We start from the raw sequence: 20710 nt of genomic DNA on the forward strand, positions 1-20710 counted from the left end.
GCAAAAAGAACAGGAGTACTTGTGGCACCTTAGAGACTAACAAATTTATTAGAGCATAAGCTTTCGTGGACTACAGCCCACTTCTTCGGATGCATGGGCTGTAGTCCACGAAAGCTTATGCTCTAATAAATTTGTTAGTCTCTAAGGTGCCACAAGTACTCCTGTTCTTTTTGCGGATACAGACTAACACGGCTGCTACTTTGAAATCTGTCTTTAAAGTGTAAGAATTTCAACTGCAGATCCAGCTAAATTGATTGCCAACAGTCATTGGCAATAACAATTCTTTTTCCTAGATTAGACAAGGCCTTAACACCTGAGATTGAATCTGGAGTGGAGCAATAAGAATGGATATATGAATCTAATTATGTGATAAGACATTGAATTGTGTGATATTAATTCATACAGAATGTGTCAACATCATGCTCTAAATTCAGCTCGGCATGAATTAATATCACACAATTCCCACAGCAAAATGTTATGTTTATTATTAAATGTTCCACTTTGATATATTAATTAAGGTTCAGAATTTTTACCAGCCAATCAAATCATTTGATTTTTGCCCCTTTTTATATATATTTTATTTCTCCTATTGCCATTCAGGAAGAATGTTTGTTTCACATATAGCTTCATTTTCAGCTTCTTGGTACTACTGTTTTCTGCTACTGAGCTTCATTCAAGTTTACACAAGTGCTGACAGTGCTGTATCTGGTCTGTTGATAGTCTCTGGATTTGTCAGTCAGGCAGCTTTTCACAAGTATTATGTTTACATGGAAAAAAACTAATACAACTGTTTGTTGTTTTGTTTTTCTTAATCTTCCTGAATTATTTAGCAGAGCAAAATCAAGACTTTGGCATGTGGCAGCTCTATTTTGGTTTTTGACCAAAGAAGGAAGAGAATGGTTATATATACAATAAAGATGAGATTGTTCAATTACTGTATTGATATTCTGTATATTGTATTTAGGAAGTTTTATGTATTAATCCAGTGCTACAGTAGAATATAGATTTATATACCTTATCAGTACAACATTAGTTACTGCACAGTAGTAGTTCAACTGCATGGCTAAATGGCAAAGTCACTCTGCCCTTATTAGTAGCTTACAAGTTGCTTTAACATTCAAATCTTTTGTTATTGAAAGGAAGAATATTAATCAGGGCTCTCAAGTTAATATGCTGCTTTTGAAAAGAGTCCTAGGATCTTTAAATATGACTTGGATAACCACAAGAGTCAGCCAAAGTGGCCACTGGGTTTTACCTTTCTTTTAAAGAATAACACCCCCAAACTCCATTGTCAGCTCTGATCACGAGCCAACTATCCTGATGTGGGAAATTGAACTCAAAGCCTTCTGATCTGGCGGGTAGAATACTACCAACTAAATCATACTAATAAATACAAGTTAGATTAGATATTTTAACTTTGTAATTGGTCACACTTTGTTCCTTTTTAAACAATCTCTATTTGCTCATCTTTAAATAAACATTTTAATTGTTTTTCTTTTAAGACTGTGAGCCAGAAGAGCTGACTGATTGGTCAATGGATGAAAAATGTTCCTTTTGTAACTTACACAAAGAAACAGTCAGTGTAAGTATGAATGTGATATAAATTGTTGAAACTAATTTTTTTCAAACATTGGGTCTAAAAATAGAGCTTGGAGAATAAAATTTCCCATATGGATTCACACTGTTTGTTTTGGCTGGGGCGTAGGGAGGAATGTTAAGTTGGCAGAAATCCGTTTTTATTTATGCTATTCATTCATGTCCTGGGTTCTAGAAACAAGCTATAATTGTTATTGAGATCTGTTGCCATCTTACATTTTCTAGGATCGTACCCCAATTATTGGTTCTTCACAGTCAACACCAACAGAGGAACTGTCATCTCAGGGCCAGTCCAACACTGATAAGATTGAATGCCAAGCAGAAAATTACCTAAATGCACTCTTTCGAAAGAAAGGTAATAGAAGCATGTCTTTCACATTAAATTATGCAGTAAAAGTTTTGAATAATCACATAATTTAGGGATAATTTTTCAATCCCAGATGGCTTTTATTACTCCAGTTTTGAGTTCTGAGTGTTGGTTTTTTTCTTTTATTTGTCTTTTCTTCCTTCTTTTCCTCTCTCTCCCCTTCCTTCCTTCCTTCCTTGTTTTAGGACCCGCTGGTGCAGTGCTGCTTACCTCTCCTCTCCTGCTGTTGCTATCCCTCCAATTGCATTCTGTTCCTGAATTCTGCCTTCCCCTATGATGCATTCTTCTCCCTTCGCTCCCTGGATTCTTGAAGCATTTAAACATTTTCTGTTCCTAAGCTATTTTTTCTATTTTTACAAGAAAATGCTTTTTTAAAGGGGGGAATTGGGTATCTCAAGGGATGAGTAACGGGATATAGTTCTTCTTATCTCATAGTTGCTTCTCTAAATCCATCCAAGATAGTGATTGAAACCTGTTATTTGATAGCATTCAATAACTCCACATTTTCACTTTCATGACTGCTATCACTGATTTGACCCTGGTAATTTCATGGTGTATGTAGTGTGGATGACAAGTCAGTTTGGATCTTGATGCTAATTTGGGAATAAACTAGTCACCTGCTAGAAGGGCTATACAACTCATTTTCTCCCTTGAATTTGATGATAAATATTTGCAAGAGTTCAGTTCCTGCCTGGTAGTTTTGATTTAATACTCTTCTTGAACCTACTAGACTAATTGGACAACAGAGCACCAGTCATAAGCGTGCTCTGCTCTCTACGACACGCATATGTGTCCAAGCTACATTCTTTGTATCTGTTCAGCCTATTGTGTTTCAAACAGAGCAGCGACTAACCCAGGTGCTTCAAAAAGAACTGCTTCCTTCACCTTTCTGTTTCTCCATGTGTGGGGGTGGAAGTAGGGGTGGCACTTCACTCTCTTCTAAGCAACTAAAAGAGATGGAAGAGAATGGTGTTTCACTCTTTCCCAAGGAAAATAAAAAAAGGAAGAGTGGTTGTCTTTTCTTCCTTTACCAGGCTGCAGGATGGAGAAAATATGGAGTATCTCCTTGAAATCAGGGATGCTGGATCCTTTGTCTGCATTGATGGGACTTTTTGATCTGTGTATTCAGCATAGGCCTGCTTTAAAGACATCTGAGAAACTAGGGGATTTCAATCCTGCTTTTTTTTCTTGGCTTCATTTGAGTCCAGGTCAGTTTTATCTCATTTTTGAGTGAATAGAAAGCTCAGCTGTGGTGTCACCTCAGTGCACCTGAGAATCATCTGTTGCAGATTAATCAGGGCTCTGCTCCATGGCCTGTCCTTGGTGGGGTTCCTCCTGCTGCTTCTGAGTTAAGCTTGGGATTTGGTCTCTGCCTTCAGTTTCCATTTGTTATGCTTCTTCTTGGTGGTGGTATCTGGAAAAGTTTCTCCCCATAGAGTTACTCTATACCTTGGGGAGGCTCATTCCATGTGGTCTCTTACGTTGAGAACAAAGATAGAATTTTTAAAGACATCATGAAGGAACTTCAGTAGATCTCGAGGCATCCTACAATGTCATAAATCCATCTGCTAGATATGTGCTTATGGCATTGGTTTTTCTACAGGTATTCATGGCTGAAAAATTCTGTTTTGTGTGTAGAAGCTCAGTCAAATATTGATTTAGGTAGTTAAGGAAATTTAGTAGGACATTTCAGAAAAGCCAGAGATGATGTAGTATCTGTTTTCTACTAAGCAACAGATCTGAAAGTTAGCCAGATTCTGCCCAATTCTTCCTTCTCTCTCTCTTTTGGGGTCTCTTTGAACTAATTTTTATAAGCTTGGTTTTCATTATCCCAGTGGTGAGTCCCAAAGGCTATGGAACAAAGGTGCTTTCTTCAGTTAGATGACATTCCAAAAGCCACCGATTCCCTTCCCCAGTCTTAGAGAAGCTGCTATGGGGAAGTGGTGACATGGGAAGGAAAAAGAAATATGAAAAAAATCTAATGTGTCTTTTAAAAATCCTTTTCCTCTCATCTTGGCCCGCAAATAGTAAAATGCATGTATCAGACTAGCATAATTATTGCATGATATTACTACAGGGCAGAGTTAATAACTTTGGATATTTTTAAGTTTAACCTTAACTCTGAATTTCCTAGGTTTTGATTAGTTTTGGAATAATTACAAACATCCAAGTATGTTGGTTTTATTAAAATACTGAGATGTACTCTCAAATATAACTCCATCTTAATGCATTTTTGGTCTGGAAATACACAAAATGCTTAGGCCCAAATTTTCAAACTAAGTACAAATATATAACATCTAAATTCCTATTTAATTTTCTAAATAAGAATGGCCTGATTTTCAGAGGTACAGAGCCCCAGCAGCTCCCATTGAAATCCATAGGACTTGAAGAGGTCCTGCTCAGCACCTTAGAGAATCAGATCTCTCTGCAAGGGAAGATGGAAAGCTGGAGACAGTTGCAGTAGTGGTTAAGAAGTGGAGTCGCAAGCAGAGCAGGGAGCAGTACAGTCAGGGTGATTTGAGTCCTTCCAAGCAGCCATAAGCTAAGACAGGGACCATCCATTGCCGTTCTCTTTTACAACAAAATGATCTTTCCTGCAAGCTATTCAAGTCTTTCTGTGCTTCCAAACCCTTATTCCCTAGCTGCCAAAACTCTTCATATCCTGACCTCCCCCAACTTGATTTCCGTGGTGAATTTTGTTGTGTTTGGACCCCCTCCAATACTGTGTGTAGTTGTGGTCATCCCAAGAAAGATTAATTCAAACTGGAATAGGTGTAGAGAAGGGCTATGAGGATGATCAGGGAATGGAGACGCCTATCTTACGAGATAAGATTAAAAGTGCTCAGCATGTTTAGCCTGAGAAACTGAAGGCTGAGAGAGGAAATATGAGTGCTCTCTCTAAATACATTGGGAATGAAAACCAGGGAGGGAGAAGAGCTATTTTAGCTGAAGGACAACCATTGGCACAAGAACAAATGGGTATAAATTGGCCATTAATACATGTAGGCTGAACATTACAAGGTTTCTAACCGTCAGAGGAGCGAGGTTCTAGAACAGCGTTGCAGTGGGAATAGTGGGGGCAAACAACCTAACTAGGTTTCAGATGGAGCTTGATAAGTTTAAGAATGGGATTATGTGATGGGGTTGCCTATGATAGCAGGGGACTGGATTTGATGAACCAGGAGGTGCCTTTCAGTCCTACATTCCTCATCCCTACTCTTCGTTTGCCTATAGAGGTTAGTTCAGACTCAGAGGTATTCCTGTCTTAGCAAAATCTAATTGTGCTGCCTCTAAAGTACTTTCATCTCCTGATGGCCTGTGGGAGTGGATTCTGATCTTGCAAAAGTTAGTGCACTAATCACAAAACAACAAGGTTGGCTATTAGATAGCCCTGTGATTATTCAAATAATTAAGACACTTTAAAATACTCTTAATTAGAGTGAAAGTGATTTGTATTATGTTAACTACAATCTTCTACTTCCAAACTAAATTTATTCAAAGACCAATTTATACCCATTTGTCCTTGTTGCCAACATATCCTTTAGCTAAATAGCTCTTCTGCCTCCCTGGTGTTTACTTGTGTTACTTGCAGGATTTTTGGAGGTTTCTGTTACATTTGATCCAGTAGCAACTGTTCACTTTCTTATATTAATCATTTTTGAACAATTCTCCTTATATCTTTCAAAATCTAGTATTAAAATTGATGAATTGGGCCAAAGTAGAGCTGAAAACTAAATGAGAAATCCACAAGTTTTTTTTTTTAAAGCTGAAACTCCAAAAGTCTGGGGAGAATGCTCAACAAATGCTTGTAAAAATCCCTGTCGATTTCTGTTATCCTTTGTCATAATGTTCCATGTTCAGAGCACCCATTACCGCCTGAGCCAGGCCTTTGCATTCACCCAGCCTCTGATCTGCAACATCTGGGCATTCCACCACACTAGTCCAAGTATAGACATGTGCTAGTCCAGTTAGAAGATGCTCAGCCCTCCAGCTGAGCCCTGGAGGACAGTCCACCCCTTCTTGGGTTGCCAGTGAGCACAAAAAGAAAGGAACACACATGAATTGTCTCATTGGTGTGGTAAAATTCTGTTGTTCTACGAGTAGGGTTCCTACAGGTGCTTTCACTTCAGGTTCGTGTGCACCTTTGATCGGAGATGTTCAGTAGCAGTGCTCATTTGACCTGCCTATGCACTCCTGCCATCCTCTTCCCCGTTATGGTGGATATATAGAGCTGCATGGGCAAAACACCTTAAGTTGCTTCTCAACTTCCCTTTGGCCTGAGATGGAGTGCCTAGTATGACTCTTTCAAATGGAGTTCATAACTCAGCCTTTTCTGATAATTTAGTTTAGTTTACTTATTTTTATTGTTGTAACATAGTTTTATAGTTTGATATTATCTTAATGTGTTTTCTTCCTTTATCACCCTTTTTCCCTCTCCTCCGGCCTTCCCTGGAAGGCCGATCTTCAGGAATAGTCTTTGCAGAATTATGCTGGGATTCAAATGCTGCTTCACCCGCCAGGAACTGATTTCCAGTTAGTGGCGGATATTCCCGGTGTCTCTACTGTCTAGGAGACACCCATGTACCATCAAAGGGTAAAATCTGCTTATCTATTAAAAGTAGGTCTCAAAAAAACAGGGAAACTAAATTTAGACTTCTTATGAAGTAGCAATCCCTGTATCCAGGTCTAGGTAACACCTCTGTACATCATCCTCTGAGTGAACACCACGCCCCATCGGTACCCCATTCACTGAGTTTTGTGGGATAAGAGTACAAAGGGTATCGATAAAGGCACCCAAAAAGAGGACTTTTAGCTCTTTGACAGAGGCTGTCTGTGAGAAAAAGTTTTGGTCACTACCAAAGTCTGACCATTCTAGAAAATCTGGTCCCAGATGGGATACATCCAAGACTTCAACTTGCTCTGGTACCGGCAGCTTGTTAAAGTCTTCTGGTTCATCCAAGAGCCATGGAAATTGTTCTTTGCACGGAAGCATGACCGTTGCAGTAGGGACTCTTAAGCACGTTGCACCAAGGAGAGTGCTTAGAGTCTCTCTTGCCAGAAGCTGGGAATGGGCAACAGGGGATGGATCACTTGATGATTACCTGTTCTGTTCATTCCCTCCGAAGCACCCGGCGTTGGCCACTGTCAGAAGACAGGATACTGGGCTAGATGGACACTTTGGTCTGACCCAGTATGGCAATTTTTATGTAGGAAGCTTATACTGTCTTCAGACCCCTTGGTACCCAGACAGGTGTCTCAGACCACTACACAGTGCCTTTGAAGTCATCAACATTGGTACCAACATAATCCACTCAACAGATAGTGTTGCAACAAACAACATCCTTGGTACTGACACCAGCCAGTTCAGAGCCTCATTCACTCTCAGTGCAGATACCCTAAGTTTCACAGGAATTTAGGTGCTCCAGAGACTCGATTTGGATGAGTTGGAATCTCCTTTTGTTAATGGGTACAGAACGTTTGTCAGATCTTCTGAGTCACCAGGGCCTTATCTTCCATCGGTACCTCCTAGTTCTCTGGTACCTATTACCACAGGGCAGACAACCAGCTTCACCCTTATCTGCCCCTCCTTTGGAATACGTTGAGGATGACTCCTTGGATTCTTATTTATCTGTGAAGGAGTCACCCACTTACAAAGGGATATCTCCCCTCTCAGGGGGGAGGGATTGCTCAGTGGTTTGATCATTGGCCTGCTAAACCCAGGGTTGTGAGTTCAATCCTTGAGGGGGCCACTTGGGGATCTGGGGCAAAAATCAGTACTTGGTCCTGCTAGTGAAGGAAGGGGGGGCTGGACTCGGTGACCTTTCAAGGTCCCTTCCAGTTCTAGGAGATGGGATATCTCCATTAATAATAATAAAAAAATAAACCTTCACTCAGAAAAATACCAAGGGACAAATCTTGTATTCCTTTTCATTAGTTTGACCAGCACGGGATGCTTCATCCTCTACCTTATGATCCCCCCTCAGTGGCCATACTGGGATCCGAGAGCTGCCTATTGTCAGCAGTTCTCAAGGGCTCCTAGCTACTCCTGTGGGGATCATTGAGGACAACACTTCCCTGCTCCATCACTTCTTCCTGAACAGCCCCAGCTGCAAGAGGAGTCTCTTGAGGGGCAAGAGGCTAGAGCAGATAAGGAGATAACACCTCGAACTAATATTTTATCATCTTCACTGGATGTGAGGCTATACTCTCACTGACTATTTCAAGCAGTTTCTCAAGAACTGATGAAACATATTGCTGCCATACTGTAGATCCTCTTAGAGGAGGTCCAATAGTCGCAGTAAAAGGTCTTGACATTTTACACACAACCACCTCTGTTGAAGTGGCTCTCCTAGTGAATGAGGCCTTACTGGAACGTGCCAAGACAATCTGGCAGATGCCACCTATGGTACCACTGATGCATAAATGAACTGACAAAAAGTATTACGTTCTAGACAGAAATTCTGAATATTTATTTTCCCACCCACCACCAAATTCCTTAGTAGTAGAAGCTATCAGTGAGCATAGAATCATAGAATATCAGAGTTGGAAGGGACCTCAAGAGGTCATCTAGTCCAACCCCCTGCTCAAAGCAGGACCAATTCCCAGCTAAATCATCCCAGCCAGGGCTTTGTCAAGCCGGGCCTTAAAAACCTCCAAGGAAGGAGACTCCACCACCTCCCTAGGTAACGCATTCCAGTGTTTCACCACCCTCCTAGTGAAATAGTTTTTCCTGATATCCAACCTGGACCTCCCCCACTGCAACTTGAGACCATTGCTCCTTGTTCTGTCATCTGCCATCACTGAGAACAGCCGAGCTCCATCCTCTTTGGAACCCCCCTTCAGGTAGTTGAAGGCTGCTATCAAATCCCCCCTCATTCTTCTCTTCTGGAAACTAAACAATCCCAGTTCTCTCAGCCTCTCCTCATAAGTCATGTGCTCCAGACCCCTAATCATTTTTGTTGCCCTCCGCTGGACTCTTTCCAATTTTTCCACATCCTTCTTGTAGTGTGGGGCCCAAAACTGGACACAGTATTCCAGATGAGGCCTCACCAATGTCGAATAAAGGGGAACGATCACATTCCTCGATCTGCTGGCAATGCCCCTACTTATACAGCCCAAAATGCCGTTAGCCTTCTTGGCAACAAGAGCACACTGTTGACTCATATCCAGCTTCTCGTCCACTGTGACCCCTAGGTCCTTTTCAGCAGAACTGCTACCTAGCCATTCGGTCCCTAGTCTGTAGCAGTGCATGGGATTCTTCCGTCCTAAGTGCAGGACTCTGCACTTGTCCTTGTTGAACCTCATCAGGTTTTTTTCTGCCCAATCCTCTAATTTGTCTAGGTCCCTCTGTATCCGATCCCTACCCTCTAGTGTATCTACCACGCCTCCTAGTTTAGTGTCATCTGCAAACTTGCTGAGAGTGCAGTCCTCACCATCCTCCAGATCATTAATAAAGATATTAAACAAAACCGGCCCCAGGACCGACCCTTGGGGCACTCCACTTGAAACCGGCTGCCAACTAGACATGGAGCCATTGATCACTACCCGTTGAGCCCGACGATCTAGCCAGCTTTCTATCCACCTTACAGTCCATTCATCCAGTCCATACTTCTTTAACTTGGTGGCAAGAATACATGTCAGCCAACACTATACAAAATCTACACCATATAATAAGGACCACTAGTTCATTGTTCTCTTTGATCATAAGAGCTATTCTTCTGTGCCCCTGCAGTTTAGTGTCTCATATCGAGCTCTGGTGGCAAAATATAACCACACTAAGCACAGTAAATTCCAACACCTCTATTGAACACCTTATGGGACACCTTATGGGACATCATAACAGATGCCGGCCTCTTTAGGTACAGCCGACATTGCAGCTCGTTCCATCTCTACTGCTGTTGTCATGTGTCCAGTATCTTGGTTGAAGCTGTCAGGTTTTCCTGTGGAAGTCCAAAATGCGTAGAAGATCTCCCTTTTGATGGACTTAAGTTCTTTTCTGAATCTATGGATGAACACTTACACAGGATTTGAGATAAACACTCAGGTCTCTTAATATTTATACATCTGCAAACAAAAGGATATTTAGTAGCTCACAAATGGTACAGAGATTCCACACAGCCCAGTTTTCCAGCTATCATATATCTACTGAACCAGCCAAAAAGAGGCCAAGATATCAAAAAAAGAGACCTGCTACCATAACCATCCAGCTGTCCTCATTGTTCAAATGGCAATTTTGAGGGTTTGGTTGTGGCTCTAGAACAACGCTACCTCAGGAACCTTCAGCTGTACCATTCTTCCTACCTCCCTGTCTTTGGAGACCATCTGTCCCTTTTCCAACCTGCATGGGAGCTAATTACATCCTACAAATGGGCTTTGAAGGTTATAACATCAGGTTACCCAATCCAGTTCACTTCCATGCCACCTCCCTTCACTGTCCCTTTTCAGGGACTCCTCTCACAAACACTTGCTGAGACAGGAGGGGCTACAGAACTAGTTACAGTCTGGCACAAGGGGAAGGGATTTTATTCCAAGTATTTTCTGTTCCCAAAAAGAACAGAGGCTGATACTGGATCTCAGACTACTAAACACCTTTCGGAAATCATAGAAATTCAGGATGGTGACCCTCACAGCTGTAATTCCATCATTAGATTCCAGGAATTGGTTTGCAGCCCTTGAACTTCAGGACAAGAACTAGGGGTCACCAAATGAAATTAAATAGGCAGCAGGTTTAAAACAAACAAAAGGAAGTATTTTTTTTTTCACGCAACACACAGTCAACCTGTGGAACTCTTTGCCAGAGGATGTTGTGGTGAAGGCCATGACTATAAAAGGGTTAAAAACAAACAAACAAACTGGATAAATTAATGGAGGATCAATGACTATTAGCAAAGATGGGCCAGGATGGTGTCCCTAACCTCTGTTTGCCAGAAACTGGGAGTGGGTGGACAGGCAGGCTGGATAAAAAACAATGATTTTTTAAAAAAAATTGGATTTTATTTAAATCGGATTTTTTTGATAAAATGCCTTTTGAGGGGAAAAACCTATCTAAAGATAGTGTGGTTTTTTTTTTTAATTAAGATCTCATGGAATAGGGATTATATATTCTAATTCTATAGTATGAGACCATATATTCATGTAATGTTTAAGAAAAGTTTTGTAAATGAGTTCCAATAGTTCATGGATTAGGGACCCAATTTTACAGGGTTCCAGGGGCTTCTGTATAGATTATTTAGGTTAATCTTTCTATCTACCCAATGGGACTCAGTGCTCAGTTTAGAAGATACCATCAGAGAGGCTTAGTTTTGCAGTTCTCAAACTGTGGATTTGTGTATCCAGAGATAACATGCTTATTAATAGCAAAAATGTTTTTAAATAAAGAAATAATATATAGAGCTGAGAAATACCAGATCTCAACTCTGTTGTCCCTCTGCAAATTTTTATGTACACAGAATCAATCCCTTACCTCTCTCTAAAAGTGCAAAGTTTCAGAGAGTTCAATGAATAGAAGATTGTTGGGGGTGGAATAGATCTGGACAAGGAGAAAAAGTCTGGAGATAAATGTGAGAAGGGAGGGATAGGCAGTAGAAACAAAAATGAAATTGTTTGAGAGCAAAATCCAGAAGTCTTGAGGTCTTTCTGTGTGTAGCCTTGATTGATTTGAGATCCACCATACCATTCTCTCACTAGAAGGGAAAACCTATAATGGCAGCAGGCCGTAAAAGAGACCCAGTTTGGAAATAGTTTTATGAAGTTCCTCTACCTGTGGGTAAGACAGGCACGCGTGCGAAATGCAAACAGCGCAACAAAGAAATGCAAGGCCTGGTTGCCCGAATGAAACAACATCATGAGAAGTTTTACTTCTCAGGAGGAAGCTGTGTTGAAGATTATGAAAGGAACATGTTTGAACATGCAGGATCTTCAGGTTGGTAAACTTTTTTATTTCATACTTCTTTTTTTAAGGGCTGCCTTTCTTCGTTCTGGACTATTCTTGAATTCTTGTGTTTGAGCAAAAAATATAATTATTACTCAAAGGTACTATCATTTCAGATGCAGCTGAGATTAAAAAAAAATAGCTGAAATAGGCAGATCTTCCTTTTACAATTTCACCTTTAAAGTAGTACTGAGTGTCAGTGAATGCAATGAGTAATACTAAATGAGCAGTATGGTAATAAAATTAAATAACTGCATTGACTTATTTTGTTTAGGAGAATCCATCCTCAACGTACAGGATTCTGAAGACTATCCACCTTCAAGATCACCGTCATTTTCTATAGTTTCAGAGTTATCTGCCAGTGTTTCAGTCACATCATGTATGTCACATATACTGTGGCTATCACCTTTAGCAAAAACAAAAAAAAATCTCCATCATCCAGAAACAACCATAGATAAATTTGTGATAAGAACCAGCAGATTACAAAAAGAGGTGATTGATGAAAAAATTGTCCGGTTTGTTTATGCAACCAACTCTCCTTTCCGTATGATTGAGAACCCACACTTCATTAACATGGTTCGGTCATTAAGACCAAGATACAGTCCACCCAACAGAGCAGATCTCGCAGGCAAATTGCTGGATAAAGTGTATGAAAGAGAAATTGAGCAGCGTGCAAAAGGTCTAGAGGGTGAAATTGTTAACCTGAGTCTTGATGGGTGGAGCAATGTCCACAATGATCCTGTTTTATGTGCTTGTGTGATAACAGAAGAAGGGAATGCCTTCCTTACAGAAATAATTGATACATCAGGAAATGCACATACAGCAGAATACTTACAAGAAGTAGCAATAAAAGCTATAACAAACTGTGGAAAAAAAATTCTGATGTCTAGTACGCAGCTTGGTCACAGACAATGCTGCAAATGTATCCAAGATGAGAAGAAATTTAGAGAGTCTCAAGCTAATAACACACAGTTGCAGTGCTCATCTGATGCACCTCCTAGTCAAAGACTTCAGTGTTGCAGAAATAAAGGCTATTGTTGAAATTGCAAAATACTTCCGTAACAACCACTTTGCAGCAGCTGCTCTGAAGAAAGTGGGAGGAACCAAGCTAATTCTCCCACAAGATGTGTGATGGAACTCAGTAGTGGACTGTTTTGAGCACTATATCAAGAAATGACCTAATCTGATGACAGTTTGTGAACAAAATCATGAAAAAATAGATGGCACTGTCACAGCCAAAGTTCTCAACATTAGGCTTAAGAGAAATGTTAAACGCATGCGGTGTACCCTGAAGCCTATTTCGGTAGCCTTGAACAAAATGCAGGGAAATAGCTGTTTTATTGCTGACGCTGTTGAAATTTGAAAGGAACTGAGTGAGATCTTAAAAAGAGAAATATTCAATGACAGAGTTAAACTACAAGCATTAAGAAAACGAATGGGAAAAGCACTATCTCCAGCTCATTTTCTTGCAAATATTCTCAATAGTTGGTATCGGGGGTCAAACCTTAACTGCTGAAGAAGAGGAGTTGGCTAAGACATGGATCATCCCAGCAATCATCCCTCCATAATGCCAAGTATAATAAACTTCATAGCTAAGGGTGAGCCATTCAAGAAATATGTTTGCTGATGATGCTTTAAAGAAGGTCACACCAGTGAACTGGTGGAAGTTACTTAAGCACTTGGATTCAGAGACTGTTGAAGTGATAATCTCACTTTTAACAGCAGTACCTTCTTCTGTCGGTACAGAAAGAATATTTTCTTCCTTTGGACTAATTCATTCCAAATTGAGAAATCGTTTGGGACCTGAAAAGGCAGGAAAGCTTGTTTTTCTTTTCCAGATTATGAACAAACAGGAAATGAAGGTGAAGACGACTGAGTTAGCTACAGAAGCCAATATTTTAAGTTTCTCATGTTGACCTGGCTAACAGTCGTTTTAAATTTTTTTAGAACTATTTCGTTAACTATTTTAGTTAAAAACTATTTTAACAAAAACAAACCTGATTTTAAAAACTTGAATGTTCAACTAAATTAAAAATTCATATGCTTGTTTTGTAAAAATATTATATGTTTGCTGTTGAAGAAAATCCAGAATACATAAAAACCTTTAGTTAAATAAAACAATTTAAATGTCTGTCTGGCGATGGTCTCTTACTAATACAGCATGGCAAGAAAATCCTCCAAATATTAATGATTAACCTGTTGAATTGGAGATAGTTCACCTCCTAGTGACTTCATAAATATCTGCTTCAATTACCTTTGGTAAATGAAATAACCAAATAATCATTCATTTTCTGATATAGGTGTAAAACTAATCTGAAAAGTTGTATTTTTTTTTATCACTTAAAAAATGTATAGTGGGTACCTTCTAAAAATGAAACCTACATCTATCTCTAGTATGGCCATTCTTATCAACCAAAAATGTAAGAACATATGTACTTTCGCTGTGCAAATCAGCCCCCACGAGAGGTTTGTCTGTTTCACACAACCAGGATCACTTCCAGTAGTAAGTGCTTCCCTTCGGTCTCTCTTGTATGTCCCAGGGTTGTTCTCAAAAGTCATGGCAGTGGTAGCAGCTTATCTACATCAGCTGGGAATAATCATCTTCCCCTATCGTCAAGATTGGCTGCACACGGGCCAATCATATAGTGACAGTCTCTTTGCAGTAAAGAGAGCTGTGTCCCTTTTTCCACAAGTTAGGATTTCAAGTTAACATCAAAAAATCCATTTTGACATCAGTACAACACATAAACTTAGTAGGGGCTTCTGTAGATGCGATAACAGCTAGACCTTACCTCCCTGTGGACAGGTTTACAACTCTAAGAAGCCTAATTTCCCAAGTTAAAATAAGCCCCCAGACGTTGACCAGAAGTGGCCTCCAACTACTAGGACATGTGATAGCTTGTATTTTTGTAATGCAACACGCCAGCTTACATCTTTGCTGTCTGCAGAGGTGGCTCAGAACAGTCTACCTCCAGAGCAGTTGCTGTCTGTCTATTCATCATCATGTGCCAGACTCGTTCAGTTTGTGGAAGGACCCACCAAAGTCTGTTTAGGAGTTCCTTTTACCCAACGCTACCCCCCACCATCATTATAACTTTAGAAGCATCCATTATATGAGTGGTCATCTAAGGACATGCACCACTCAGGGCAAATCATCTGCCCAAGAGTCTTCTGCACATCAACTTTGTGGAATTAAAGACTGTCAGGAATACCTGTATCCATAAACAGAGGTCAATCCATCAAAGTCATGTCAGACAACATAGCCCATGTGCTCTATATAAATTATTGGGGATAAGTGGAGGTAGCAAGAGCCCCCTCCTCTTATGCTGAAGCACTAAAAGTATGGAACTGTTTATAGTCAACCCACAACCTCATCTCAATCTTTTACTTTCCAGGGATACAAAACACCATCGTCAACTATCTGAGCAGGCACTTCTCCCAAAATTAAGAATGGGAGCTAAACTTTCAGATTCTCAAACGTATTCTTCTGACTGGGAGGGGTTCCAGAAATGGACCTCTTTGCCCCACCACTGCCAACAGAAGTGCAGGAAACTATGTTCGAGGGGAGGGATGGATCCTCAGTCCATGAGGATGCCTTCCTGTCCTCTTGGATAAAGGGTCTTTGCTGTGCATTTCTGCTGACACTGTTGATCCTGAGAGTGGCGAACAAGATCGGGCAAGACAGAAACGAAGTCATGTTCACTGCTCTGACTTGGCCGAGAGAAGTCTGGTATCTTTACCTGATTCACCTCTCCTCCATCCATTCCCCATGTGCTGTCTCCAGTCAGATTTTTTTAACTCAAAGCTTGACTCCTCAATGGTTCTCGGTGATAGTAACTTCCTGTTTGAGAGAGGTACAACAGGCTCTGTTTAAACAAAGAAACATGTCTACTAGAAACACTCACCTCGAAAAGTGGGAAGAGATTTCACTATTTCACCACTGATGTGTTCACTAACAGTTTTTGTCTGCTCTTTCTTTCCTCTTCACTATTCTCAGTTGCCTGATGGAATTTAAAAAAGAAAAGTCTTTTCACGATTCTCTGTGTTTGCTCACCCCACCATGGCAAGATTAATCAAGTATCAGAGGGGTAGCCGTGTTCGTCTGTATCAACAAAAACAACGAGGAGTCCAGTTGTTAAAGACTAACCGGTTTATTTGGGCATAAGCTTTCGTGGGTAAAAAAACAGTCTAATTCAGATGCATGGAGTGAAAAATTACAGATGCAGGTATAAATATACTGACACATGAAGAGAAGGAAGTTACCTTACAAGTGGAGAACCAGTGTTGACAGGGCCAATTCAATCAGGGTGGATGTGGTCTACTCCCAATAATTGATGAGGAGTTGTCAATACCAAGAGAGGGGAAATTGCTTTTGTAGTGAGCCAGCCGCTCCCAGTCCCTATTCAAGCCCAAATTAATGGTGTTAAATTTGCAAATGAATTGTAGCTCTGCAGTTTCTCTTTGAAGTCTGTTTTTGAAGGTTTTTTTTTTGTTGAAGTATGGTTACTTTTAAATCTGTTATAGAATATCCAGGGGGATTGAAGTGTTCTCCTACTGGCTTTTGTATGTTACTATTCCTGATGTCTGATTTGTGTCCATTTATTCTTTTATGTAGAGACTGTCCAACTTTGCTGGTTAAGGTCTCAACTGGGGGGTGGGCGGGACAGTTGTCAAGTAGGAGCAATGCCTTTGGCTCCAGGTTTTGTCTGTGTAGGTGGCTCCGGACAGCTGGTACAAAATATTAATTAAATCATTCCTTGAAAATATCTGAGATCATCCAGGCATTTTTTTGAATGGTGATAAATGAATGAAAGCGAATCCATGTTCTTATGGTGGAAAGCCCTAGATGACCTGGATTTGTCTATGCGCAGAGGTTTAAGTTTATGTGAACCGGTTTTATTCACACAGAAAAGTATTGTCTATCTCTCTCTTTTATCACCTTAAAACCTTCAGCCTTTTGTTCTTCGGTCCTAGAAGCAAGTGTTCTATCCGGCAGCATACGGTAACATAAGCCAGTTTCATCAGCATTGTAGGTTTGCTTCGGAGCATAGTCACTCTCAATGAGGATCTCTTGTAACTTTATCGGGTATTTGTTGCAAGCTTTTATATCTGCAGAGCACATCTCTTCTGAAATTGTGACTTGCCGAATGCCATGATGTTTTTTTAAAATGATTTAAGCCATTCACTGCTAGCTTTAATTTCGTTACCTTGATGTGCAGAAGTGTCCTCACCCGAGCGTCTAAAATCGAGATCCTTCAATTTCTCTGCTTGTTTCCTTATAATGTCACTGGAAATTGGTGTGCCGTTGGAGCGTTCTTGGATAAACCATGTAAATACTGCTCTATCTAGTTGGGCAGTTTTAGATGTTTCCATTCCAGGCCTTCACTTTCATCCAGTTCAACTAGCATTGATCGTAATTTTTCCTCATCTTTGATCCACCCTCTTAATGTTGATTCCCCCCACTCCTAGTTCTTTTGAGACCTTTGTTTGGCTCATTCCTGATTTCAGTCTGTCCAAAGCTTCCAGTTTTTCTTTGACTGTCCATGCTTTTCATTTCTGTGGCTGTGAACTAATTGCCATCATGTCAATGGCATTTTAATATTAATGCTAACAATTTTTATAATCGTTTAGAAAATGTCAGCGCAGCGTTAGTGTTTCAAAAATACAACTAGTGAGACAACTTAAGCTTAGTCTATACTGCACACAATTTAGAAACGAGATTAAAATAAGCGGGAGAGATCAGAACGCCTAATGGGACCAGGGGCAGGCAACATACGTTTACCCCTGCCTTCTCATTGTTGCACATTCGTTCCACCACTTTGATACATGCACATTTGTACAGACAATGTATTGTATGTATGTAATTTAATACAAGCCACATTTTAAGAGCCAAGGCGCCGACCACGGATGGTTTTGTAACAACTTTAAACTGGCAAGGCGGCAGCAGGTTAGTCAATGACGAAGTTAGACTGAACTCTCCTTTTTGATAAATTAGTCATAGTTATAAATACAAAGGCTGTTTTTATTATAACGGCCGTTGAAAATTAGCCACCACCTCGCATATGGTTTTGTTCGCAAAACTAATTTAAACTTTCAATGGTTTTAAACTATCAACTGATTTAAACTGTCAATGTTGTAACTTCAGTTAAGACTTGCAGACAAGACTGTTTTTTATGCAATGAAGATCGGAGTGAAAGTTTTAAAAATGCTGGAAAGGCTCTCGGCTTTGTGTTTTGACTTTCAATCCACGGCAGGCTTGTAAAAACATGCATACTGAATATATATGCGGTAATCATTAAATGTATAAACTGGGATTAAACAGAATAAAAGTATGTTGTAGACAAGACAGAAAACCATTTTTGCTTTACCGTGTTGAATTCGGATATATGTTATATCAGATTGCGTTATATCGGGATAGAGGTGTATTATAATTTGATTACTTCAACCTAGCAAGTCCTTTATTGAATTTATCTTTTTAAAATATTTTTCAGTATTCATCAACATGCATTTAAAATTACATTTCAGTACTTAAGTTTATTTTTCATATGTAAATTTTTACTTGACAGAAGTATACAGTATGTGATTGAAAATCCTGTATATATCCAAGATCACTTACTCTTTTCGTTAGAATGTTTCTCAGTGACTGGTAGCACATTCAAGACCCCCAACGCTTTACTTCAACCTATCTTGAAGATCTGTGGGGCATTATATCTTCAAAATACTTCCAATCAGTTCCCTGCGGTATCGTATTTGAAAAGAAATGCTATGTTTCTCATTCTTTTCCCCCAAACAATTTTTTCTACTCAATGTGATTCCTCCACCATATGAAAAGTTAAAGAAATATGATCTGTCTTGGAAAGCATAGTAGTGCACACTCTCTCTGTATATTTCAGTAACACTGATGTGGCCAGATTACCACCAGATTCAGATGTGGTATCTCACTAGGTCAGGGTTGAGTTGGGTACATAAATGAACAAAGGAGGAACACATAGGGAGTATGAGATGCACATCGTCCCCAAGGAAGTTGCTGATATTTTTTTAATCTGGTCCAGACTAATGAAATTCATGTTTCTTAAAGATTTTTCACCAGGATTTGAGAGGGGTGATGTTTTCAGGTGTGTAAATACAGAATTTCACACAGCTCTGATCTTGAACACAGTCTTTCAAAGTTATTTTCAAGAACTTTGTGGCCTGCATCTCACTTAACCTTTTAGCTGCAGAGCTCTTACATGAGTTATGTTATTTATAAGAAATAACGGGCCCTGATGATGTGAAACCAAAGTAGCATCTACTGGTGAACAAAGTGAGTAGCACCTTAGGGCTTATTTTTAGGTTCTGTGTTGGTCTTTCAGTTAAATATATATACCCATACACATAAGTTGTATGTGCTTGTTTGGCATTGAGTCCCAAGAGTTCTTTAAATAATTGTAGAAAAACAAATATAAAGTGGTCCTATGTTTAGGTATAAAGAGAACAATAAAATATGAAAATGAAAGTACTATTCATGTTTAAGTCATGTGCAATCTTGAGTCATGCTCTGCCTCTTCCACCCACACACACATTCTCCCTATATTAGCTTTTTATGGTAAATAAGTTTAAATCTGTAAATTTACAGTAACTGGCAGTTGAAGATCTGGGATGATTTTAATGGAGTTTTCCCATAGGGCATCTAAAATTGGAAAATGTTCAGAAGGGATTTTTTTTTTAAAAAAGCCTAATATTTGAGAGAATGTTTTGATAGGAAATTTGAATCCTCAGTGTTCAGACTGAGTGAAAAGATGACTTCTCCAATTACTAGCTTTGCAGGTTCAACCTGGGTTCTAACAGTCTGTGTGTGTGTGTGTGTGTGTGATTTACATATGATCAGCAGTAAAGATTCTGAAATTGGAAAGAAACAGTAATTTTGTGGCTACGGAGAGAATATTGCTATATAGCTTACTCTTCCACTATTATGTTAGCTCAGCAACTTTGATAGTAATTGTATTTCACTAAAGATGCCAGATGGGCAGATTTCTCATTCCTGGGTTTTGTGCTCCCTAGCATAATAACGTAGGGTGAACTCCCCAAGTTCTGTAGTTTTTGTGGTTCCTAAAGGCAGGGAGAGTGCAAGCTACCCCACCTGCCCGTCTCCACTGGTGGTTGCATATTACCTGAGAATAATTTAAATACCCACAGTAACTGCATCCAGCTTCATTTGGCAGACTTTTCAGCTTCTCAAGATCCTAGCTGAAGGGTAAACCAGTTTCTCTGCATCCCTTATTGTAAGTTTTTGAGAGGCTTGACACTAGTGAAATCCCCATCAAAAAGTTCATGGTGTAATAGGATAGTGATATGGTCTTGACGAAGCCAATGAAAGTTCTCCGACACACTCGTTACCTGTGAGCTCAAAAAAGGGCAGTGGTTAGATTCCTGGGTCTCGTGTGCCACTTGTGTTGCTGGAGGGGGAGGAGGATGGAAGAGAGGAGGATAACTCCCCTAGCCAAATACGGCTGCCCGTAGGGACCAAAAGTCTTAGAGCTTGGGGGAGTGGTGTCTGTCTTGTGCTAAAATGCACACGTGAGAATTCTGCCAAAATTGTATCTTCAGAGAAGCAGAATTACAATATAAGTAATCCTGCCTTATAAGGTTCCCCACACTCTTTGCCACGACACTTGGGCTGTTGTAAAACAATATTGCCAGAATATTTAAAGCACAATTAAAATATATAATGAAACTGAGGTTATTAACTATAGAAACATCTTTTTTTGTCAAAATAAAATGTGATTCAGACATGTAAGGGTTCATTGTTGAATGGGATATGGAGATTTTTAGCCATT

At 39.9% G+C, this 20710-nt stretch overlaps 1 protein-coding gene across 8 annotated transcripts in view; it reads left to right on the forward strand.

Moving 5' to 3' along the window:
* LCORL (ligand dependent nuclear receptor corepressor like) overlaps positions 1-20710 on the forward strand; it is a 167416-nt gene that overhangs the window by 77900 nt on the left and 68806 nt on the right. For all 8 annotated transcript variants that reach the window (XM_034772414.1, XM_034772415.1, XM_034772418.1 and 5 more), the window contains 2 exons: positions 1503-1582; positions 1822-1951. In XM_034772414.1, the coding sequence (XP_034628305.1) occupies positions 1503-1582; positions 1822-1951 (210 nt within the window). The remainder of the gene's footprint in view (positions 1-1502; positions 1583-1821; positions 1952-20710) is intronic.

The sequence above is a fragment of the Trachemys scripta genome, chromosome 5, assembly GCF_013100865.1.
Source record: "Trachemys scripta elegans isolate TJP31775 chromosome 5, CAS_Tse_1.0, whole genome shotgun sequence".
NCBI lineage: Eukaryota > Metazoa > Chordata > Testudines > Emydidae > Trachemys > Trachemys scripta.